The sequence below is a fragment of the Vitis vinifera genome, chromosome 11, assembly GCF_030704535.1.
Source record: "Vitis vinifera cultivar Pinot Noir 40024 chromosome 11, ASM3070453v1".
Lineage (NCBI taxonomy): Eukaryota > Viridiplantae > Streptophyta > Magnoliopsida > Vitales > Vitaceae > Vitis > Vitis vinifera.
Window position 1 is genome coordinate 6,450,138 of NC_081815.1, and position 26,405 is coordinate 6,476,542.

At 36.1% G+C, this 26,405-nt stretch overlaps 2 protein-coding genes across 5 annotated transcripts; both read right to left on the reverse strand.

Moving 5' to 3' along the window:
• Nucleotides 1-81: 81 nt before the first annotated feature.
• LOC100248238 (putative glycerol-3-phosphate transporter 5) lies at nt 82-14,395 on the reverse strand. 4 transcript variants are annotated; one of them, XR_786875.3, is made up of 5 exons: nt 12,915-14,199; nt 11,946-12,687; nt 9,659-9,740; nt 1,523-1,592; nt 82-800 (listed from the first exon to the last, which is right to left on the reverse strand). XR_786875.3 is itself a non-coding variant. In XM_002267292.5 (2 exons), the coding sequence occupies exons 1-2, from the start codon at nt 13,867-13,869 to the stop codon at nt 12,170-12,172; spliced, it is 1,473 nt and encodes a 490-aa protein (XP_002267328.2). In that variant the 5' UTR covers nt 13,870-14,395; the 3' UTR covers nt 11,836-12,169. The 4 variants fall into 4 exon arrangements, 1 of the variants encoding a protein (XP_002267328.2); XR_786876.3 differs by having other exon boundaries at nt 9,654-9,740; XR_786878.3 differs by lacking the exon at nt 9,659-9,740 and having other exon boundaries at nt 12,915-14,395.
• A 1,583-nt stretch (nt 14,396-15,978) lies between these two features.
• On the reverse strand, nt 15,979-26,109 carry LOC100253367 (116 kDa U5 small nuclear ribonucleoprotein component-like). Its single transcript, XM_002267163.4, has 11 exons — nt 25,999-26,109; nt 24,188-24,944; nt 20,385-20,453; nt 19,058-20,251; nt 18,817-18,915; nt 18,524-18,682; nt 18,229-18,314; nt 17,949-18,147; nt 17,350-17,460; nt 16,715-16,921; nt 15,979-16,330 (listed from the first exon to the last, which is right to left on the reverse strand). Exons 2-11 carry the CDS (start codon nt 24,929-24,931, stop codon nt 16,232-16,234), a joined length of 2,967 nt encoding a protein of 988 aa, XP_002267199.1. The 5' UTR covers nt 24,932-24,944; nt 25,999-26,109; the 3' UTR covers nt 15,979-16,231.
• Nucleotides 26,110-26,405: the final 296 nt, after the last annotated feature.

Below are 26,405 nucleotides of genomic sequence, written 5' to 3' on the forward strand. Positions count from 1 at the left end.
CAGTTGATTCAGCAAGTCTTCCAAATCAAAGCAAAGAGGGCCCAGAAAGAGTATGTAAATCCCAACATGCATTTGTGTGCATTTCTCATAATCATACAAAAGATGGAACCATTTCATTGCAAATCCAATTGCTCAATACACATATCAGATTTTCTGAAGAAGCAGTAGAAAGAGTGGAGCACATTACTATTGAATTCCCTTCTTTCCCTTTCATCGCCATCTTAACAATAAAATATTCTAATAGTCGCAGAGGCACAATTGAAGCAAGCAAAATTCTCAAAAATTCTAATAACAGGTTTTCGTTTTTAAATGTAAAACATGGCACAATGTAGCAATGGAGGTGAAAAGCTAATACCCTTTTTTGCCTTCCACATTGCGAAATGGTAGCACAAGCAGCTTCACCCAGTCCCCACTGCATAAATGTTGATAAAAAGAATCTAAGCAGAACCGGTCCCATGTTCTCCAATAATGAGAACCAGCATAAAGTTCAAAGCATCAACAGATGAGATTTGGTGCCTCATTGTCTCATCACATGACACCCGCATGCATACATACACCATTAGACTGCAAGGTCAGAAGCGCAGTGACTTGACTCATTCTTCCTTCTCCATTGTCAAATTTCAGTGGCACCATTCTGGTGACTATTAATCTCTGGCTTTATACTTCAAGTTGGCAGTACTCTGCTACAGGACACAATGATAACTAGGCTGTTTTTCACATGAGATGCCCTTTACAAGATCTCGGCAAACTATAGGTATATCTGAGCACTTTTTGAAAGTCTTGGGACATATGCTCAAAACCTGCCATTTAAGTCATAGTTAGCTAGTTGTAATTACTATATTTTGAGAAAAGTGTGATCACCTATGAACTTTGTTCCAAATATGGAAGCTAATGGCCTGTTTAGCAACTGTTTTTTAGAACAGTTTTTTGTTCTTCGGAACAAAAAATCAGAAAAACACGTTTGACAATAAAAAACTGTTTGTTGTTCTAAAGAACAAAAAACAAGGTGTTTTCAAATAACTTTATTTAATTGTTTTCTGTTATTTTTAGTTGTTTTCTAAGGGTTGTTTTAAAAAAATAATTATACAAATATGCAAAATGATTAAAAATAAAACACTAGAAATAAAACTTATTTTAAAAATATTAAAAATAGGTCAAATACATTTTAGTTTTTCAAACAAACTTTTATTCTACAAAACATCATAAAATAGTTTTCAAAAATTGTTTTAAAAAATATTTTAGAATAGTTTTCGAAAACAGTTATCAAACAAACCCTAAGAATCAGACAAAAGTCTGTAATTGATTAAAAATAAATAAATAAATAAATAAAGTAAAAACAAATAATTAAAAATTAAAATTAAAAAAATAAAAACCAAGAAGAAGAAAAAGAAAAAACATTGAAAGGAGAGCTATGAAAATTCTATATTTAGAAAAAGAAAAAATGTACATATGGAACACATGCAAATTCTGGGAATAACAAAGCGGAAGCAGAAAAAAAGTGCAGAAACTTTGCTAAATTTACCTTTCTCATGATTTAAAGATGAGTGTGGCCGATCAGTTCTGTTCCATAACCTGTGTTCATATATACCACCCTACACAAACAAAACCAAACCATCATTAACTGCACCAGTTTTACTACCTGGGTCAGCCAAGAAAAAAACAGATTGGTTGGGAATGCTCCAGCCTCTGGAGCAAGAAAATAGGGAAACAAAATGAAAAGCACAAACCCAGCACAAAAAACAGAAATTGCACAACTAAACTACAAAAGGAAGGCCCTAAAGAACTGGGAAGAGCTCAAGACACAAACAGAGAGTATTAGAGAGATATCCTTATTTCTAGGGAAAGAATGCTCCACCAGCTCAAAAGCCCTACTCTATTTCAATAGAGGAGCTGTCTTCCATAATATCCTCTTACCTTCCTAACAACCTCCCATGACGCCTCTTAAAAATCTCCATTCACCATTGCGACCCTACGAAAAGAAAAAAAAGAGAGCAAACACCAGCTACAATGGAGAAGAGGATAATTCACTGTTTCCTCTACTTCTCCACACAAACAGCATTTAATTATTAACTGTGAGTATACTGCTTGAAAAGCCTGCTCAAAAAAAAAAAAAAAAAAAGAAACCTTCGAAAGGACCAAACTACACCAAGCTTTTCTCCAGGCATACCACACCTCCTGCACAGAAGATAAAAAAAACTTCTTCACATAAACCTCCCTCATTCAGAACCCTTCCAACACAATATATCCTCATTAACTGTTGAGAATCTCAATCATATCAGAATTTTTCTGATCTGGTTGTTACTTATTTTTTAGGGATAATCCGGGAATAATTTGTTGTTGTTTTTTAGGGTTAAGTTGTATATTTTAAATTTATTTTGTTCCTAGAAATTTGGGTGTACAACTATAGATTTAGTTTGATTTCTTGTAACTTTTCTATAAAAGGAAGCATGTTTCCCTTCCTTATTCAATTTAATATACGACATTTTTTTTTCTTTTCTACATGGTATCAGAGCCAAGTTAATTGACTATTCCCTTTCTTTTTCCTCTCATTCTTTCCAGTTCTGTTCTTCTTCCCTTTTTGTTTCTATTGCTATCTCTTTACCATGTCAGAAATTTCCGAATCTACTCCTTCCATTACTGTTGGTTTCAATTCCTCAAAATTACCCACATCCAATTCTCACTCCCACTCTGTCCAAATCACCACAATCTGCCTTAATGAGAACAATTTTCTCAAATGGTCACAATTTGTTCAGATGTACATTAGGGGCCGAGGCAAAATTGGTTATTTGATTGGTGACACCAAAGAACCAGCGAAGACAGACCTTAGCTATGCCACTTGGGATGCGGAAAATTCCATGATCATGACATGATTGGTAAATTCCATGGAGGAGGAGATTAGCTCAAATTATATGTGTTATCCTATTGCCAAAGCTCTTTGGGACAACATTATTCAGATGTATTCAGACCTTGGAAATCAGTCCCAAATCTATGAGTTACAACTCAAACTAGGCGATATTTGTCAAGGTGAGAATTCGGTTACCAAATATTTTAATGTGCTTAGGGGTTTATGGTAGGATCTTGACTTATTCAATGACTATGAGTGGAAAAATACGGATGATTTTAACTATTTTAAGAAGATGGTAGAAAGTTCACAGATATTCAAATTTTTACTTGGGCTTAATATTGAGTTTGATTAAGTTCGGGGTAGAATCATTGGTTGGCAACCTCTCCCTTTTCTAGGTGAAGTGTTTTCCTAAGTGCGTCATGAGGAAAGCCAGAGGAATGTTATGCTTGGGAAGAAGCTCCTTAGACCTGTGGAAAACTCAACCTTGTTGAGCACTACAACAGTGACTTCTCGCAATCCTAATAACCGATGTTGTCAGGATGACAAGCTAAGAGTTTGGTGTGATCATTGTAATAAACCACGCCACACTCGTGAAACCTACTAGAAATTACATGGAAAGCCAACTAATTGGAAGCCCGTTGAATGGAAGACTAATAAGCAAGGCGACTATAATCGTTTCCCTGCAAAAGCACATGCTACCGAGACACCCTCATTGAGCAAAGAACAATTAGACCAACTGCTACAGCTGCTAAAACCTGCTCTGCCAACTCCTGGTACTCCTATAGCATCTCTAGCTTAGTCAGGTAGTCTTTCGTGTGCATATTCTCTTTCATTATCTGTACCTTGGATCATAGATTCAGGCGCATTTGACCACATGACTAATTTATCTCATTTGTTTATTTTTTATACCTTGTTCTGGAAATAAAAAAAAGTACGTATTGCAAATGGAAGCTTATCTTCTATTGTTGGGCAAGGCTCTATCCGTTTGTCTGATAAGATTGTTTTACAATATGTTTTACATGTCCCAAAAATCTCTTGTAATCTCTTATCCATAAGTCGTTTATCTAAGGATTCTAATTGTCGTGTTGTTTTTTGTGCCTCTCTTTGTGAATTTTAGGATTTGAACTCGGGGATGATGATTGGCTATGCTAGATTGATTAACAATCTCTACTATTTTGATGATAACCGGTTTGAGAATAAACAAGCTCAAGGTTTTATTAGTTGTGTTCGTTCAATCCCTGTGCATGATCAAATAATGCTATGGCATAACAGACTAGGACATCCTAGTTTTTTCTATTTAAAACATTTGTTTCCAAGTTTATTTAAAGGAATGGATTGTACTTCTTTTGATTGTGAAACTTGTTTATAAAATAAAAGCCTTTTTATTTGATACATCGTGATGTTTGGGTCCTTCTAGGATTACTACTTTAACTGGGAAAAAATGGTTTGTGACATTTATTGATGATCACACACGCCTATGCTGACTTTATCTGATGAACTCTAATTCTGAGGTTGCAAAACTCTTTCAGGATTTTTATTCTATGGTTGAAAACCAATTTCAAACCAAAATAAATATTCGTTGGAGCGACAATGGAACAAAATTTTATAATGATTGTTTAGGTGATTTTTTTGCTAAAGAAAAGTATTTTACATCAATCAACTTGCAGGGACACTCCTCAACAAAATGGAATTGCAGAATGTAAAAACAGACATTTACTTGAAGTAGGTAGAGCTCTTATGTTTTATATGAATGTTCCTACACACCTTTGGGGGAATGCAATTTTAACAAGTTGTCATTTGATTAATAGAATGCCTACAAGGGTTCTAAACTATGCAACACATTTACAAACTCTTAAGAATACTTTTCCAAACACATGCCTCACCTCGGATTTACCCTTAAAAAACTTTGGTTGTACAGAGTTTGTCCATGTGCCAACTCATTTTCGATCCAAATTTGATCCAAGAACCAAAAAATGTATTTTTCTAGGTTATACTCCTAATAAAAAAGGGTATAAGTGTTTTAATCCTACCACTAGGAAAATTCATGTTAGTATGGATGTCAACTTTATTGAAAATATTCCCTTTTATAACAAAACTACTCTTCGGGGGGGCGCTCTAATGAAGATCGGTTTTGGCAACAAGAACAACCAAAACCTAGTTTTTTTTTTTCCTGAAATAAATCAAAAAACAGATGTTTTAATTAGTGAAAAAGGAGGAAATACTGATTTATCTATGCCAAACAAAATTGCATCACAAACAGGGGGAGAAACTCTACAACCTATGTCCACTGAGTTCCATGTTTATATTAGGCGCAAATTTATTTCTAATACTGAGAATAATCAAGTCAATCTCGAGCATGGTCAATCATCAGCTCCTAGTTCTCAAAATCCAGGTAATCTTCCTATGGACTCCACTCCTTTACCTATTTCTGATCTTGATATTCCTACTACAATCCGAAAAAGAGTTAGGAATTGTACCAAATATCCCATTGCCAAATATCTATCTTATCAAAGACTCTCAGGAAAATATAGAACTTTCACTTCAAATATCTCTCACTTATTCATTCCAAGAACTATACAAGAAGCACTAAGACACTCAGAGTGGGGATCAGCAGTTCAAGAAGAAATGAATGCTCTTTTGAAAAATAGAACATGGGAAATTGTTGATTTACCTAAGGAGAAGAAGACAGTGAAATGCAAGTGGGCTTTCACAATCAAGTGTAAGCCCAATGGTAGCATTGAAAGATATAAAGCAAGGTTAGTAGCCAAAGGTTTCACACAAACCTATGGAATTGACTACCAAGAGACCTTTGCACCTGTTGCAAGGATCAATTCCATTCGGATTTTGCTTTCTCTTACAGTACATTTTAATTGGCCTTTACACCAATTAGATGTGAAAAACGCTTTCTTAAATGGTGATTTTGGAGGAAGAAGTGTTTATGGATTTACCATCGGCTTCCGAAGAAAAGCTAGAAAAAAAAAAAGGTTTGCAGATTAAATAAGTCCTTGTATGGTCTTAAGCAGTCTCCTAGGGCTTGATTTGAGAGATTTGGAAAAGTAATCAAGCTTCGAGGATATATTCAAAGTCAAGTTGACCATACAATGTTTTATAAATACTCAAGAAAAGGAAAGATTGTTGTGTTGATAGTTTATGTGGATGACATTATTCTAACTGGTGATGATAGTCTAGAAATTGAGAGATTGAAGAAAGCTTTAACTTGTGAATTTGAGATAAAAGATTTGGGTCCCCTGAGATACTTTCTTGGTATGGAGTTTGCTAGATCCAAGAAAGGTATTTTCATTTCTCAAAGAAAATATATACTTGACTTATTAAATGAAACAGGTTTACTTGAATGTAAGGCTATAGAAACTCCTATAGAACCAAATTTGAAACTCCAACCAGCAAGTCCAGTAGAGGTGATTGACAAAGAGAAATATCAATGCCTAATTGGGATACTTATTTATCTCTCTCATACTTGTCCCAATATTGCTTTTGCAGTAAGCATGGTTAGTCAATTCATGCACTCACCAAATCAAGGACACTTTGATGCAACGTACAGAATTTTAAGGTACTTAAAGGGGACTCCAGGAAAAGGACTTCCATATGAGAACCAAGGACATCTCCAAGTGGGTGTGTTTACTGATGCAGATTGGGCAGGAAGTGTAATTGATAGGAGATCAACTTCAGGGTATTGTACTTTTGTTGGAGGCAATCTTGTGACTTGGCGGAGTAAAAAGCAGAGTATTGTGGCTAGAAGTAGTGCTGAAGCTGAGTTTAGAGTCGTAGCCCATGACATTTGTGAAGTTTTGTGGATTAAACAATCACTTGAAGAACTTAAGGTTGCTAGCCCTTTACCTATGAAGGTCTTTTGTGATAATAAAGACGTCATTGCCATTGCACTTAATGCAGTCCTCCATGATAGAACTAAACATGTCGAGGTTGATAAACATTTTATCAAGGAGAAATTGGAAAATAGACTGATTGTTATGCCCTATATACCTACGGTTGAACAAGTTGCAAATATACTCACTAAGGGATTGCCAAAGAAGCAGTTTGATGATTTTGTAAGCAAGCTGGCCATGAATGACATCTTCAAGCCAGCTTAAGGGGGAGTGTTGAAAATCTCAATCATATCAGAATTTTTCTGATCTGGTTGTTACCTATTTTTTAGGGATAATTTGTTGCTGTTTTTTAGGGATAGGCTGTATATTTTAAATTTATTTTGTTCCTAGAAATTTGGGTGTATAGTTATAGATTTAATTTGATTTGTTGTAACTTCACTATAAAAGGAAGCATGTTTACCTTCCTTACTCAATTTAATATACGACATTTTTTTTTTCTTTTCTACATTAACCTTTTCCTAAATCGCTTGATACCAAAGGCATAAGAAATTATCAGTAGACTCCATCTCCAGTTTGCATACAAGGCTCATCTGCCGGAGCTTCCCCAACATGCCCTGGTTTTGGCCAAGGTCGAACAAACCTAATATCAAGGCTTGAGCAAAAACGACTACTACAGCTTCACTTACCCAAATCTCTACAAACAGAGTGATAAAGGAGTCATCCTCCTCCACACCCTGTGAGTGTTGAAGACTTTTTTCTAAGTTTCTCCACAACTTCAATCTTCAAATTTTATTCTAACAACCCTAATTATAACTGTGGCTACAGATGTCAGTCTTCAAAGTTTATTGGTAAAAAAAATAACATGTTTCATTTCCATCCGTAATCCCAAGGATCAAACAAAGGGAACTGTCCATGTTGCAATCAGTTAAGGATTCCCAAAAAAACTTAACTGAATAAATTGATTACTGAGAAATAAATTGCACAATAGATTCAAGACAATTTTTGCAAAAAGACCAGGTGTGCACTGTACATTTCACCAATATTCTATGTTCTCAGTGGAACTGCCAATATCATTCTTCTGGACAATGCAACTGCTGCAAATAATTGGAGATAAATAACCCAAAGAACCATGTGAATGCAAAATGCTCCACATTTATTGTCACAAAGTAAGACTACATAAATAACAAAAAGCTATATTTTTTTGGGGAAAAAAGGCTGGAATGCAATTTAAGAATTATAAATTACCTTCAACAAATTCACTAATTCCATATCTTTTCAATAATTAGTTAAATAATTGCTTCTTTTTTTTTTTTTGATAGGCAAAAAATAATTTATAAAAAAGGGGGCAGAATCCAAATACATAGGAAGTATGCAAAGGTCAACAAAGGTTGGGAAACAAGTAAAGGAAACACACTAATGCAACCCCACCCAACCCACAAAATCATACACGGATAAGCATCCCCTCCCACACAAAATCTGAACCAAAAAAGGAATGTCTAAATAAAAGAAACCTTTAACAATTAAATCAACTTCTCCTCTCTCTGTTTTGTTGCCTTTTTGGTACTGGTGTATGCTCCTTGTATACTTTGGTGCACCCTCTTTTGATTAGTGTTGTTAATAATATTCTTATTTTCCTATCAAAAAGAAAAAAATAAAGAAAGAAAAAAAAACAATTAAATCAATGTCTCCACACCTTAAAAGTTCTTTGGTTTCTCTCCTACCAAATAATCCATAACAAATATAATGGGACTAACCTCCAAGATTTCTATGTTTTTCCCCAAAAAAAATCTTTGTGCCATCCTAACAAGACATCTGACCAATATTCTCTGTTTTAATTGAAATTGTTTTGATTTTATAAAAATCAAGAAAAACCACAAAGAGGATAACTATGGTGTGTAGTATCTGGATGTCATACTCTGGGACCAACATAGTTGACTACTAATGTATTGTCTATAATATTCAAAAGGCTAGCTTTAAATCTAACAGAATAATTTCATATCAAAAAATCAAATTATGATGAAAATTTGTTTTAAGTCAAATCTATAACTAAAGCTCTGAAGTTTTCACAATCCAGCTTTGGACCCAGGACGCGGGAGAGAGCAATATCTAAATCCAAGGTTTAGGATCCAAGGTATATTCAAGATTGAATTAAGTCTAGAGAACAATTCGCATCCAAAATGAGGAAACGGCAAACCACATCCTAATTCATTGTGGTAAGACAAGGGATCTTTGGAACTTATTGTTTTCTTCGTTTGGGGTGGTGTGGGTGCTCCCGGATTCAGTGAGAAATTTGCTTCTTGAGTGGAAAATGAAAGGCATGGGGAAGAAAAGGAGTGTAGTTTGGAAAATGGCGCCTATTTGTTTGTTTTGGTGTATTTGGGGAGAGCGAAATTGAAGAACCTTCCTAGAGGAAGAGATGACAAATACGAGCTTGAGGAAACTTTTTCTTCGGTCCCTGCTTGAATGGTCTCAACAATTTGTGGACTTGGATTTGGACTATCTATCTTTTCGGAATTTGATGGGTGATAGGGTTGTTGCTTAGCTAATCCTTTTTAGACTTTATTTTTCTCTTGTTGCCTTGTTTTGGGCCTTCTTTGTATACAGCTTGTGTACTTAGGGAGCACCCCCTGTTTTCTGGCGTTTTTTAATCTAATGGTTCTCTTTGTCTATCAAAAAAAAAATTCGCATCCAAAACCTAAATTGATTCTTTTATATTCTAATCACTAAATCAAATTGACAAATCGATTAGGTCTTATGTTCATTCATTCAAGTCATTAGTCCATCTTGTAGATTTAGCTTTGGACTTAAATCCCAATAGATAAAACTAAGTTAACTAGTAATCAAGTGGTGTCTAAGTACCACTAGTACCTCAAAAAACATCTAATATATCTTATCTAATTAAAACCACACAGAGAGTTTCCATTCCTTCATATTTAAACATTAAAACCCTAATCTACCAATCTAACCTTACCATACTGAATTGCTCCTCCTTGTCATCCTCCACCTTCATGATATATCTCCAAAATTAAGGGGTTTAGCCTCTCGTGGATGAGCTTTAACACAAAGATTCCAAAAGAGAAAATAAGAAATCTAATATTGAAATTTAAAGAGCAAAGAGTCTCCAACATACAAAGCAAAATCAAACAAAGAATGAAAAAACTTCTTTCTAACCTAACAGTGAAGAGTATTAATATCCTAATAGCATATTCCCATGGCCACTTAAACCAAAATAATGTTAAAAAACCCTAAATTACAAAAATAATCTTCGAAAGCAGAATTTTCTATTTGAACTTACAAGGAATCTAATGAAATTGATTTCAAGATATTAAAATAAAAAATTTCGATGCAGAATCAATTTCTCCATCATGCTGAAACCATCAAATCAGTTTGAACCACTCCCAAATCAGTATTTCAATGTGATACACTGACTTCCCTTTAACATACTTTCCCCAAATTGATTTCAAATCGGTTAAACCGATTTCATGCATTGGTATGAGATGAATCGGTCTTCCTAAAATCAATTTCCTCTCCTGAAATTGGTTTCTCTGATCTCCAAACTGATTTCCCATACATTTTGTGACTTCCTGCATTTTCTCCACTTTGGCACACTGCAGCAACCACCAGGCCTCCTCACAAGCAAACTCGTACCACCATTCCACCGCACATGCTTAGACCTGCATCAAATATCTCTTATTTTCTCCATTTTCTGCCCTTTTACTAAAAAATAATGCATTACTCCTCGAGGTGGGCACTAGCACCAATCTAAGCTAAAGGTAGTGGTTTGACCCGGTCCCATGCCTAAAAGACAGTAATATTTTTATAAGCATACACAATTATTAATATCTGTATGGTGGTGGAGTCTCCTTTTACTTTGATCAGGTTTTGTATTCTATGAGAAGTATCTCTCATCCTTCTCTCTTTCTTTTATCAATAAAATTGATCTTTGTTTCTAATAAAATATATATATATATATATCTTTATAAGCATAGATCTTGGCACAAATCAACATATTTCACATTAAAAGCAACATAAATCAACATATTTCACACTAAAGCAACACCCATGACACATTAAAGAGTGAGAACAATAGGTACCAGAGACTATGAGTTGCATGCACCACAATGAAGAAGGATATGATTGGTTCATTCCTCCTAACTCTTGCACAAGCAACACCAGTTAGCTATAGCCCACCTCTCCTCCTTAGCTGGTCTAATGCCATAATTTTTCCCCAAACCACCTCCCAAGTAAAGAAACCCACCTTATGAGGATCCTGAGAAACTCAAACTTCTTTGATTAGAAAAGGATCTTTAGTAACTAACTCCAAAGAACTGTAGCAGGGTTTTCCAAAGAACTTCCAATCCTTATTCAATTTCCAAACCAACTTGTCCTGGCACTCTTTTTGAACAAACATGTCTTAAATTTACTTAAGGAAAGTTTCAACCATTTCTATCACCCAATCTTGAACATTTCTGAGAAAACAAGGGCTCTAATGTCCAACACCTCCCACCTCCTCCCAAAGTCCTGTTAGCCAAGCATCCATAGAACTGGCAATGAACTACAAAGCAGGATACAAGGCTCTCAAAGAAAAAAAAGAGGGGGGGAAAATCACCACAACACAGGTCATGTCAAAACCTAACTCTCCAATGGTCCTACCATTGCATACTTCAAAACTATTCCTAGCCTGAAACTTTGCCTGCCTCTCCTTCCATAGCCCCACCCCATACCCTTTCCTCTCTTCACAAGAACACCACCCACCCATCCTTTCATCAAACTTATGTGAGATCACTCATCTCCACAAGCTATCCCACTCCAGAGAAAACATCCAACAGCATTTTCCAAGGACCTTGTCAAGTAGCGACAAATCAGTCAACCAATTAACTAAATGAAGTTTTTCATCCAAAGAGCAAACCCTCTAAAGGAAGTCCTCTGAGCCTTTTCCAATCTTAAACTCATCTTTGTTGGGATAACAAAGGTAGGCATGAAGTAGACAACCTTTAAACGGGTTAACCCTTGGAGAGAAACTGACATTCTCAGAAAGCCAACTTCTTAGCATATGAAGTTGCTTCTCAGTATGTGACAAGATAACTTCTTGATGAAAAGCAGTGCATAGTTAAGTAACAAAAATGCAAAGCAATACATCCTGAGATGTAAAAGTAAAATGGCTAAATAATTTCATTTGGAAATGAATAGTATCTGTATACATAGTGACAAACTGAACATTATCCAAGAGTAAAGAATGAGATACAAAAAACACATACATGATGGATTGTTTTGTGAAGGTTCTCCATCAGTGTGCTGTATGCTGTGAGAAAAAGCCAGTTTCCAAGGAGGTACAGAACATATAAAATGATGGTTTGAGAAACGTTTCCACCAGTACTCTGTGTGATGTTCAAAACTTGGCTCCCTAACAAGATGGAAAAAGGAGTTGCAAAGAATGTGTAGAGAAAGTCCTGCATCATTGTGCTGTAATACTGTACCATCGTCATTTCCCGTCATTCAGCTTGCTTTTGATCTCAGTTTTGACAATACGAATCAAGAACAAACCCGCTAGACATATTGCAAGGATAAGCATAAAAAATACACTGTTCCATCCTCTAGTGGAAATATATCCAGCAAGAAGTGGACCAAGAGCTGCGCCAACAGAACCGGTACCATCTATAATTGCAGTGACAGTAGCTAATGCACGGGAATTTCCCTTGATCAAGCTCTGTGTACCAAGATCAGCAGCGACAGCTGTTGTGATAAGCGAGTATGGACCATTCACAAGCAACCCCGAAAGAAACATCAACCCAATGTTGGTGTACATAGATATACTTCCATAAACCCGGTATAAAACAAGGGCTGGAATAGATAGTAACAAGAATATAATTGAAGTAACAGCTCGAGCTTCAATCTTATCCGAAATGTACCCTGCCAAAATTCCTCCTAGAACTCCACCAACATCAAATATAGTAGAAAGAATCCCAGCAGTTTTGTGCGACAGGTGCACACCAGCAACAGCTTCAATCCAAAACAATTTTTAATGGATCTCGTTAGTTAGTGATCAAAAGAGTCTCTTTAAGAAGTTAAACCAGGGGCGTGCTTAACACCCCATGGAAATTGATGGCTCTATTGTGTTTGTACATAAATTTACAGAGGGCCATAAAATAAGGCAATTCAATCTCCATAAGACATTCAAAAGCACTTCTATACATAGTTAATATTGAAAGAGAAAAAGATTAATATACCCGTGTGCCTTATGTAGAAGGGCAACCAGTAAAGGAAAGTGTAAGCCACAAGCTTGGAGAAGAAGAGGCAAAACGCAAAAGGCGCCACACCTGGTAACCTCCACGCCTCCAAGAACCCAATTGCACCCGAAGAATCTGTAACATCGGATGGAAGAAGCCCCGCATCTTCCGATTCAACTTTCTCTGAATTTTCCATAGATTTATTGGATTCTACTTCCACATTCATCTCTATCTCCTTTGCTAAAAGTTCGAATCCAAGATCTTCCGGATTGACAACAAGAAACATGAAAACAAAAATTCCAATGATAATGATCAAAATACCAGGCAACACAAACGACCACCCCCACCCGAATTCCAACACCGCCGATGACACAACTGACCCAACAATGTTCCCAACCGAAGTATGCGAATTCCATAATCCCATTATCAACCCTCTCTTCTCTTTCCCAAACCAATTACCCAGAACAGCCACAACACAAGGCCACCCAATACTCTGAAACAATCCACATACAATTTGCACCCCCACAAAAAACCCTAATTTATGAACATTCAACCAATCCCCCAACCCGAATATAATTGTTAAAATTCCACTACCTAACATTCCAATCACAAGGAACAGCCGGAGATCCAACCGATCACCGGCGTGACCAGAAAAATACATCCCAATTGAATATGAAGATAGGAATGCGAGATCGAGCTCGCCGAGACGGTGGGTGCCGTGAGGTCCATTAAACGGAGCCCAACCGGTGTCGACTGAAGTGGAGTTGGATTGAATTTCGGGACTGAGGACGCTTTTGACTATGCTGGGCGGTTTGCGGGAGGCGTGAAAGGAGGCGTACGCGACGAAGGTGATGAGGAGAGCTGAGATCCGATGGAAAGTTAGGGTTTTGTGAGGGGGCTTGAGGGTTGGGAAGAGATTAAGGCCAGGGGCTAGGGCTTGGGTGTTAGATTGCATTGTGTTTGGAGCCAAAATTTGTTAAGAAAGAAAGGCAGTTTAAAACATTTTTGTGCCCCTTTCCCTCATTTTCCCGAGAAACATTCAGGAATTATGCAGAAATTACAGGGAAGAAGATGATAATCTCGAAGCCAAGAAAACATGCTGTGTTTGATTTTTTGGAGGGAGAATGCCAGGTTAGTTGGTTTCCGTTTCGTACACCCTATGATATGGCTTAAATTGATTGGAGAACAGATAGGGCATGTTGTCTTTTTGAGAAACTCCATGGAGATTTTAGTAATTATGCTCTACCTATGTGGAAAAGGTTTTCCTGTCAGCCCTTGCCACGTTGTCACGCGCTAATGAAGGAGGAGGTCGCTCCAGCCTCCAGTATGGGCTACATCACACAGGCACCACTCTTTTCCCTTCGGGTTAAAGCAAACCTTTGAGTTGACTTTTGACCTAACGAAAAATAAAAAAATAAAAAAATGATAAATGACTAAGCTAGAAGTGAATAGGATGTCCTCTGGCGCATCCTAGTATTGAAGTCCTGAACCATATGATGCATTTTCTTCTATTAATAACACTTGAACAGAAAATGTTCCCTTCAAGTTTGCAAACCTACATTCATGTGGTTTCATAACCTACCTAATGGGCCTATAACATCTTTTACTTTGCCGAGATATCACAAAATCATTTTTATTTTTTAACTTTTCAACATTTACCCTATATAATATCCTAATCCAACTTCTTACTCAAATTAAATTAAATTCACTTTTAAAATTATATATTAATTTTTTACTTAAAAATAAATTAAATTATTAAAATTCCTTAAATATATGTAAAATCCTAATTCTAAAAATTTCATCCTAATTTTCAACCACCTAAATCCAAAGTGAAGTGGATACCAATTGGAGACCTTAGAGCCTACGAGAGAAGTGTTTTCCAAACTCAGAAAATAATTTTAATAATTTTTTTACCTAAAACAATTTTTTGAAAACCAATTCTAAAATAAAATATTTTCTTTGAATTATTTTCAACTATTTTTAAAAAATAATTAGATAAACATATAATATGATTAAAAATAAAATATTACTAAAAATAAAAATCACTTTTTAAAATATTGAAAAACACGTTATGTTTAAAAGCTTTCAAACAAACTTTTATTTCAAAAATTATAATAAACTGTTTTTGAAAACTATTTTATAAGAGCCCGTTTGACAATGATTTTTAAAAGTGTTTCTACCCTTAAAAACACTTTTAAGTGTTTTTGGGATGAAAATAAAGCGTTTGACAAATTTTAAAAAACACTTTTAAAAATCTGAAAAAACACTTGAAGTGATTTTTAGAGAATCACTTGACAGGTGTTTTTTTTTAAAAACACTTCAATTTTTTTGAAATATTCCAAAATACCCCAGTGATAAATCAATTAGAAAAATCTTTTTTTTTTTTTAGAAATTAATAGGTGGTCATATATTGTTTTACTTTTAAAATTATCTTTTATTCAATGTTTTTTATTTATTTATTGATTTAGATGTTTTTTGTAAATATTTTTTAAAATTTTAGTATAGTGATAAAAAAATTATTATTTTTAATTAGAAAAGTCTTTTTTTTTTTTTAGAAATTAATAGGTAATCATATATTGTTTTAATTTTAAAATTATCTTTTATTCAATGTTATTTTTTTAGTGATTTAGATGTTTTTTCATTAATAAAAAGTTTTTTTTGTTTATCATACCATTTTTTTTAATTAAAATTGTATGTCCTTTTTGGTAATTTATTAATATTAAAAGTGTTTTTATATTTATACAATATATTATCAAAAACACTTTAGAATCATTTTTTCCGATTATCATAAAAGTGTTTTTCACAGAAATACTATAGCAGAAAACACTTCAAATAAAAACACTTCCACTAGAATCACTACCAAACGGGCTCTAAAACATTCTCCAGCATGCCCTTTAATACCATCGGGAGCCAGTAAGCTTGCCCATTCCACTAATACATTGGGCGGCGAACTTGATAATCAACACGACTGCCCCATACTTTTAAGTACACCTCTTGACCTTTTCTATTCAATCTGGTTGCCAGGTCAAAAGGAGAAAGAACAGAAAAACACAAGGCCTGTGCCTTGGGAACGACTAAAAAAGCATTAAATTTCGTAACAAAAATCCACCTAAGGCAATTCCGTTGTTTTTTTAATCCCCGAATGGCAATCAGATGCACAAGTTTTTTGCATTTGAATTGAACTTGTACAGCTAACTATGATGAAAAATGTGAGGAAGAGGACCAAAACATCTGTAACAAAACCCTGCTTGGTGATGCAGGATATCCAGCGATCAGAAGATGAGATTAAACAGAGGAATGCACTCCTGTCTCCTGACTTAAATCATTTGCTGATGAAGGTCGGCTGCCTGCTGGGCTAGCTCCACCACCATAGCCTCGTCGAAGAATTTATTGATGCTTACATCTTCACTCATACCCTGCCAAAGAAAATGGAAATGCAAAAGATTGGATTATATATCGTCTTCAGATGGGTTCATTAGATCATATTATTCTGTGTAACTGAAATTGTCTGTTTGAAATTCATGGTTGTAGAATGTCTTTCCTTCTGCATGCTGATGACTACTGAACTAACTTCATTTGTCGTAAAACTTATTGTTTGTGTTTCCTTCCACAAAGGAAAGACATGAAAGGCATGCATTTGGCAACATGCCAATCATCCTTGGCCTTTACTTGGAAAGAAAAAACATTTGACTAGCAACATGGTTAAAGAAACATATCTTAAAAACACCTTCCAATGCATATTACAGCAAAAACCACACACACATAAAAAGTGCTATGAAGCACCTTTTCAGATTCCATACCTTTCTACGCCTTGTCTTAACCATGAACTCACGAGCAAGGTGCTGAATCGGTGCAGGTTCCAGTGGCCGCAGGACAATACTCTTATCAAGAGGGTCCCCTGGAACTATAGCCCAGTGATCAAACACAGAGGCGCAAAACGCTTGCCCTTGAGTATGGTACCTCAAGTCTGTCTCAAACCCAAATGATTCTATCACTGGCAAAAATGCCTGAAAATAAATAAATAAAGACATTCAAAAAATCAAGTTGCAATTAGATGAGTTTTCAAGCATGTATATCTAGAAAAAAGACTTGGAACATATAAACCAATATGACCAACAATATCATGCATTTTACATGAGAGATAAATTGGCAACACATGTAACAAGATGGAAGGAATAATCCCAACCATATGGGGTCAGCTCCATTTAATCCAATTAATGCTATTCTAATGTATCTTCGAAATTTATAATGATAATCTTGCATATTGTATTATCAAATTTCTCAGTCATAAAAATTGGACTGGCAAGTCGGCTGGCAGTTCCAAGTGTTACTAATTGTCCTCAATCTCATAGAAAACCATTAAGATCAATCATGAAAATTTTCCAAACATTTCCTTCAAAACTGTAACTATAAAAGCAAAGTACAGCCATCAAACCTTAACAATATAGGCTGGGGTCCCTGGTTGAGGAACATCAGCTGTAACATGCCCACGCCTGCGAGATAAGACAGTGTAGATTGCAGAGACACAGTCTATTGGTGTTTGTATCTGAAACAGAGAAACCAAATTAAATAACACAGTGATGTCATCAGCCTGATAAGGGAAAAACACATTTAAGTCTAATAACAGATTGAAACTAAATATTCTTTTTAGGGATGATTAAATATCAACTTGTTTACTGTCTGGATCTATGATCCCTATGATTCTATATTCAGATACACCTTCAAGGAAGAAAGACTTCCTTCTTAACTTTTATGAGAAATTTCTATGAACTAGAAAATTGCACGTTCTAGTTTTAGCAATATCCAGAAATTTCACTTAAAAAATGAAGCCTAATTAACAAATTTTCTACATTTTTTGAGGCAACTATGAATGGTCTTAGGGGTTGGGTTGCTCAAAAGATAAGTAATATGTTCAGTTCCCATGCCCAGGCACAGTCCATTTGCAGTCTTTTTTTTTTCCTTGAATGATGAGTGGAAAGAGGGGTCATTAGCCTGCATTCTTCCTTCAATAGCTTAATATAGCAAAGTATTTACCTCCACATAGTATACAGGTTCCATAAGTCGTGGAGTTGCCATAAGGAATGCAGAGTAGGCCACCCGCCGAGCTGTAGGAATGATCTGACCAGTTCCTCGATGCAAGGGCTCAGGTGCAATCCTTGCATCGACTATTTTGAACTTAACATTTCTGATGGGCTCATCACACAGGGGTCCTTCTCGGGCACCCCATTGAAATCTATCCAGAACAACACACACCCTTAATAAAAGGCAAAAACAATAATAAATGAAAAAAGAAACTAATGACAACATAGTTTACCCTTGAACAATGGAATCTTTGACAGCATTTAGTAAGTTCTTATCAACTTCACTAGAGAGAGTATCATCTAACAAAATGTTAGGCCCCTGCAAGCAGCTCATTGGTCAGACAGAAACATGGCAATCATACACATAAGAGCTAGATTGGAAAAAGATTTGCAAGAAGTTAGGAATATATCAAAGGAAGCGGATGGAATAACAAGCTGAAGTTAATTTTTTTAAAAAGGGAGGTATTGATTAAACAACAGTAGGGTTGTATCACTGTTAGAAGTTGAAACTTTTGCCAAGTACATTACCTGCTTATCTGGCCCAAATGCCCATATGGACCTTGCAGCCAGCAAATCCCAGTCATATTTTGTTTGAAAAAAGTCACCAAGTTTCTTTCGATGCCAATCAATGCTTACAACACCATTCTCAATATCCTCCGCGAGTCCTTTCTCCAATGGCTCTGCAATCTAGCAAAGAAAAAAACACAAAAAAAAAGGTTGTTTAAATAATTAATATACTGCATAAAATTGAATCATATATGATTCTTGATAGCCCCAGGATCAAGGGAAGGGAAAAAAAAGGCAATAGATGACTTCCCTACCATGGTTATTTTATTCTTCTTGTTGGGTGTTTCAGCAAAACATTTCATTGATGAAGACTCCACCACAGTTTCACAAAATGATACAACAGGATCTGCCACCTATATTTTAAGTAAAGCACAAGAAGCAAAAGCATGCTCATCAACAAAAGGCACATCCCTCCATCGAAAAGGCAAAAAGGGTACTCACATGAAAGTTAAGATCAACCATAAATCAAATAAGAGATCGATGTGAAATAGATACCTTGACTTCAACTTCAGAATACAGCTCTCTAAGGTCCTTCATGATAGAATCCAAATACAACTCCCCAGTACCTAAAATAGTGTGTTCTCCAGACTCCTCAACTTTAGTAATTGCTAAAGGATAGCTCTTACTGATCTTCCTAAGACCCTCCACCATTTTGGGCAACTCACTTGGATTTAAAGGCTCAGTAGCTGTTTTAACTACTGGAAGAGTATTAAACAGAAGAGGCCGAAATATGTATACATCCTCATCATAATCCAAATTACAAAGTGTGGCAGTCTTCATAATTGAAGCATCCACACCTTCAATGAGAACCCAAGAACCAGGAGGAGCCTTGCTTATGGGTATTCTGTAACGAGCTTGATAAACCCATAATTTTGTAACTTCCTTTACTGTCATATCCTCTTCGTCTTCTGGTGAATAGCCTTCTCCCAGCACACGTAAAGTCTGCCCTGTTTGGATTTCACCACTATAAACCCTACCAAAAGCATCAAAAACACTGCAATCAGACTTTGGATACAGTTTAGTCACATTAACCATTAGAGGACCAGAAGAATCACAATCTTCCATGGCCTGGTATATTGCAGAATCTTTGGGTCCAGTATAAATATGATCAACCTTCTTAGCTGCAGCATCTTTGGCAGAAGGAATATGCTGAACCAGCATATCAGTGAAACCTGTCGCTGAACCAAAGACTGAGCTACAGGCCAACCTCAGCAAAGGCCTAACATTTAGTTTGTAGGCTGCATTACTGAGAGTGACACCCAGTTCTGCAAGGGTACTCTCCACACTCTTCTTATGTTCTCCAATTACTTGGCTATATATCTTGTAGAGGGGCTCAAGCACAAACTGGACAAATGATCTTTCCCCTCCACTTGCAGGCGGTTTCTTCCTGAAAACCCTAGCATCAGGATGATAATACATATCTCCCCAAAGCCGAGATGCAAACTTATTGGCATCAAATGGGACGCCATGGAGTTTGACATATAGTTTAGCAAATGATTGCAAAGTAAAAGACCATCCTGCACTAGCACTAGCAAAACAGACATTTCCAGCAGCCGGGTCTATGATTTGGACATTTCCTGCAGTTGATGAGGCAGCAGATATGTGATTATTGATGAGTTCCAGAGTATGCCTTAGCTTATGATAAGCATCCTTTGGGGGCAATTTGAGTTCAGTGATCAGCCTGTCAACCTTGAAAAAATAAGAGATTAAAATAAATTAATAAAAGAGAATACAAGGAAGTCTATGAAGTGCTCTGCTTCGTAGAGTTGATTAAAATGGTACAAAGAAGTTTTGACCACCAAAACAAAGGGTTAAAAGGTACCTTATTGATTACAACTACAATAGGAAGGCGCTCTTGGATTGCATGGCGTATAGCCCTTTCTGTATTTACCTGTGCACAAAAGAATTATCGAACATTTCATGTCATTACAATCTCTCTCAAAGCAACTGCCAAAGCCATTAATTCAGGAAAAGGACAGAAATGAGCATATTGGATAATCAATATGAACGGGTTGAACATAATTCTTCTTTAATGAGAAAGTTTACCTGCTTCCTATTAGTAATTTGGTTCTAACTATTCTCTCACTAAGGTAATCTAAGCCAGGCCCTTTTAATATTAACTAGGTCGATTAAACCTTGATTTCCACAACTGGATACATTCATCACTTGGGTACAGACATCTATACTTATTCAACATGGTATTAATCATATATCTCTATTTTGACTTAGTTATGGAGTTTGCATCTCTCTCTATCTTTAACTTCAAATTGTCTTTCTTCAACATTCCTTTATTTTCAGAACTTACTTTTTTTCTTTTTTTTCTTTTTTTTTCCAGGTGATAGGCCATAGCTTACTTTCAGTTATCACCCTCATTAATATTAAGCTTGTTCCACTAAGTCTGATAAAAACAGGGAGAAGCAAAAACAACTATCTTAATTACATGCATCCTCCAACAGCAGGCAGAAACACTCAAAGTTGGGGTCAAATAATTAAACCTGCATATATCTCTTAACTTTTATTCCACTACTCGACCTATAAATTATCAAAGCTAAAGTTCTAATAGACTTGACACTTTTGGAATTCCCCAATCAAAAAAACAAAACAATAATTTCTTAGTTCTGATGGGGAATAATTAATATGGAAGGGCTTTAAAGAAGAAGAGGTATTTGGGTAATACATGAGTAAAGATAGGCAGTATGAACCTAAAACTAGGTTGAAAAGCTTTGTAGGTAAGAAACCAATCATAGAAGCTTACAGCAGAAGTTCAGATTGAGTCATATCTATTTTGCACTGATTATAGATAAGTTAGTTGAGCATTTATGTGTTGGTGACATCTACAATACTATGTTAAAGGAAGAGGTGTCCAATCTACACATCCACAATTAGTGACCTGGCATAAATTCCACCTCCAATTAAAAGATATGGATATAATGATTTTATAGGAAGTACAGGTGAAACACTGGAATCCATTATTACTAGGGTAGAGTGGAAGGAGGGATGAACTCACAAGACCGCCACTCATAAAATTTTCACAAGAGCACAACGTAAGGAATGTGCTCAGTTGTACATTCCAATTGACAAGACTAGGAAAAATACTAATGAAAAGTTATAACCATGTAAGGAAGCTTTAAAATAAAATAAAAAAAGCTGTGAGAAAATAACTAATGTGGAAAATGTAATAAAATTACAAAAATAAGTGCTTTTTTGGATACACTTCATGTTTTATTGTTTTTAAACAAAGAAAATAGTAGTTTCTATCCCTTTTACGCATCCCTAAATCTGTTACAAAAAGGATTGAGAAAATCCAAAGAGATTTCCTTTGGGGGGGAGGAAGTTTGGAGAGGAAAGCTCACTTAATTAAGTGGAAGGTGGTTTGTAGCCCTAAGGAGGAGGGAGGATTAGGCATCCGAAAAATAGATGTATTGAACAAAGCCTTGCTGGGCAAATGGGTGTGGAGATACGCCTATGAGAAGGAGAATCTATGGAAAAGGGTGATAGGGGTGAAATATGGTCAAGAGGGGTGTGGGTGGAGGACTAAGGACGTTTGTGGGCCTTATGGAGTGGGACTGTGGAAGGAGATCATGAAGGAAGCTGATTGGTGCTGGGAGAGTATTGTGTTTAAGGTAGGCAAGGGGACCAGAATTTTGTTTTGGATGGATAAGTGGTGCGGTAATGAGGCCCTTTCTCAAATTTTCCCTCAGCTGTTTACTTTGGCGGGTCATAGGAATGCCAAAGTAAGTGAAGTGTGGGACTCTAGCCTGGGTCAAGGAGGTTGGAATCTCAGATTGGCTAGAGATTTCAATGATTGGGAGCTGGAACAGATAGGAAATATGCTGAATCTGCTGAAGGATTTCAGGACTTCGACTGAGGAGGATGCTGTAAGATGGAAAAGGGAAAGCAATGGTGTTTTCGGGGCTAAGGGTGCTTACAAAATGTTGGTTGGGTCCTCAGCCTGTGTCTTCCCGAACAGACGCATTTGGATGAATAAGGTGCCAACAAAAGTATCTTTTCTTGCTTAGGAAGCTTCGTGGGGGAAGATCCTCACCTTGGATAAGCTTCAAAGAAGGGGGCGGCAGCTCCCTAACCGGTGTTTTCTGTGTGGATGTGAAGAGGAAAATGCGAATCATATTATGTTACATTGTACAGTGGTTAAGACTCTTTGGGAGATCGCTCTCGCCATTTTTGGAGTCCAATGGGTGTTCCCAGAATCAGTTATAGAAGTGTTACTTAGTTAGAGGGGTTCTTTTGTGGGGAAAAAAAGAAAAGACACCTGGAATTCCATTTCGTTGTGCATTTTTTGGACGGTTTGGAAGGAAAGGAATAGGTTAGCTTTTAGGGGGGGGTCTTTAGATATACAAAAATTCAAGAATTTTTTTGTATGTAATTTGTGGAGTTGGGCTAGGGTGTATATTGGTGAGGATACCTATTCTCTTTTAGGCTTTTTGGAGTGGCTTGCGGTCACTTGAGGGTGGGTGAGGTTTTCCCTCTTTTTTGTTCAGTTCGTCTTTTTGGGCATTTGTGTATACCCCCTGTATACATGCGGCTTTTTAGCCTTTTCTAATATATTCTGACTGTTTATCTATAAAAAAAAAAAACAAAGAAAATAGTAGTAATTTTCATGTAAAATATAACAACTCTTATATGAAAAGTATAAACCTACCTCATGTCTTTAAAAATTACTTTGTAAATTAGAGGTAGGTTTATACCTCAAAGCGTAAAATCCAAAATCTTTTTAAGGCAAGTCTCAAAGAGTTCTTGCATTTTAGACAGAAGTTACCATTGTTTTCCTTTTGAAAAAATAAAAAACAAGAAGTGCATCCAAAAGACACCTAAATAATCTGATGTTAGATTGACGTCTACAAGAAATCCAGGAGCAACTATTTGCATTATTTTCTTTTCATACATGCACAGTGATTGATGAATCAAAGAGAACATTCCTTGAAGAACTAATGCTATATGAATGAACAAGAGAGTTATGACACAACTATGAATACATCCTGTGTACTTGGATTGCACCTTTTTTTTGCTAGGCCCCTTCTAATAAATCATTTTTCTATCAAAAAGAACTACAATCATAAAATCCTCAAATTTCAAATTTCTAAATGTTGCAGCATGTCAGCCTAAAAAGCACGAGAATAAGATGAATTGAGTACAAAAACTAGAAGGAATAGATATTAAGTCATTTCCAGCAGAAATGGGGGCAAAATAAAGGCCAATGATTAAACTAATTATGATTGAAATGGTTAAAGTAGCAAGTACTATGAACAGAGGGAAGGTCCAAGGAACGTAAATCTTAAGATAGTGCAAAAGAACCTAGTGGCCTACCATTCTTCAAGAAAAAATGCACACAAGTCACAACGTATAAAGATTAAGATTCTGATGGTTGATGACGTATGGTTGAGATTTGATACCAGAATAAGATGCATACATAACATGCCTCAAGCTCAAAACTTTTCAGTGGGTATGAGGGGTTGCTCAGTGTTTCATGCGGCACTTTGTTATTGGGCAATTTTCTGTGTGTTTGCACGAGTGCCATCATGTGTTTGGCTTCCTCAGAATTTAAAAAAAAAAAATAGCATACCTGAAAAGAAACAACAGAAGCAGCCAAAGAAAAGGGTCACTTACCATTACTCCTTCAGCAGCATCCACAATCAAGACAGCACCATCGGCAAGTCTGAGAGCAGCAGTCATCTCATCAGAGAAATTTACATGACCTGGAGTGTCCATGATGTTACAAAGATAAGATTTTGAATTGCTATCCTCAAGAACAAGTGACATGGGAACAGCCTTAATTGATATCCTTCTCTCTTGCTCATCAATCCTCGTATCTGTGTATCTCATGTGCTTCTCACTATTTGAATCAAATGTTGAAATATGGTGTGTTTGCTCAACCAGCATGTCCATGAATAGTGTCTTTCCATGCTGTAAATGTCCGACCAGAGCAACATTCCGAACCAAAGCTGGGTTTGACATAAGACCCAAAAGAAACTGGGTTGACACATATGTCGACGAATCCTTCACTCCCAACTCAAACTTAATATTCCTAACAGGTTTGATTATTGGTTGTTCAAGTGGTTGCTCATCTTCATCCATTACCAAGGTTTCAACATCTTCACCATAGACTTCTTCAGCAGTAGGATAGTACTTTTTGTCTTCAGCAAGGACAATCTGGTTGTCCATGTCAACATCATTAGATGCAGTTATCCACCCATTAGAGGCTGCAACTGCATCCTCAACATCAGATACCATTTCCTCTTCATCAGGCTTGTCAGGGATGTCCTCATCTTGATCATCTCCATCACTTTCTCTGTCAGACTCAATTTCTGGTCCAATGTAGTTTCCAAATTCATCATATAAACTGTCATCCATGGTTCTTTCAAATCTGCCACATTGTATAACCAATTATTAGTATGGAACAGCAACCACCCAATCAAGAAAGAGTTGTTTAGGGCAATGTTCGGTTCACAATCATCAATGGTCTTTGCCCACTTAAGACCAAATGTTCTCTTAGAGCCTAGGCACGACAGGGAAGCCCATGGCATGGGCTCGAGTGAAATGATGCAACATTAATTAATGTAATTTTATAAAATTTAATACGCTAATACTTGTTGCATACCATAAAAAAATAAGAAAAAAATATTCTCAAGAAATTCAGGGAAAAGAACATTTCAGTAATTTCATGAAGAGTTTCATTGAATAGTCTCAGTAATTTCAGTTTTTAAAAAATGTATAAGAAAAAAGGCCAAAGTTTCCAAAGAGTGCACATGTGAGCTAAAAACAGCCAAGTGTCCAGAAAATGCAAAATCATCTAAGAAAACTTAAGTGAGAAAAATTATAAATATGTCATAATGCAAATTGTACCAAAATTTTAAAAGAAAAATTTTCCAAAATATCAGGAAAAAAAATCTCAAAAAGACATTTCAGGAAAAATTAAAAGAGAAAACGAAGAAGTAGAGCGACAAGTGTGTGCAGTGTGACGAAGTAAGAAACAATGAAACAGAGAGCGTGTCGGAGCGAGTGGTGCAGTTGGGACTTGAAAGTTGTTGGTATCTTCTCCTCCCCCAAGGAGGAGCAGAAGAGACTTGCAGGAAGATTAGGATTAGGGTTACTTTTTACAGAGAAGAGAGAAGAAATTAAAGAAATGTCGGGGTTTGGATCTTTCACCTTTTCTCAATTTGACCCAAAAACGAAAAATGAAATGGGTTTTTGATTTGGTGAATCCTGCATCTGGGTTTCTTTTCTGATCAATTTTCCAGTCATATTCAAGATGGCAAACAATTCAAGGGTTTTAACCTAAATACTACAAACCATCAAACAGCTGATACTAGAATCAAAAGAATAACCCGTTTTTGGATTTTTTTTGCGCAGAAATTGAATTAAAATTACCTAATCCTTACAGACACGTATACATCCAGAGAAAGAGATATAGAGAGTACCTGAAGAGGGAGTTACAGGAAGTGAATCCAACTGAGTGTTCAAGAGTATTGAAACGAGAGGGTTTATAGAGGGGTTGGCCACGGCGCGGCTGTCAAGAGGAATTGGGCCTACACCTGGCTAGATAAAGCTCGAGCCATGTAGGTTGGACTGAGTTTGAGCCCAATGGGCTCGAGTATGTTGGCCTCCGGTGGCTTACTCTCTGTTTGGAAACTATTTGGCACTGTACCTTGAAAACAATGTTCTGTCGAACTTATGACAAAAAAATTAAAAAATAATATTTATTTATTGAATACAAATGTTTATAAAATTGATGGTATTAAAATGCTGTAGCAAAAATATAATTGTTGGAAAAAAAACCACATATGAAGCAATTGTCAAAGAATCATTTAAGTAATTACTCAAATCT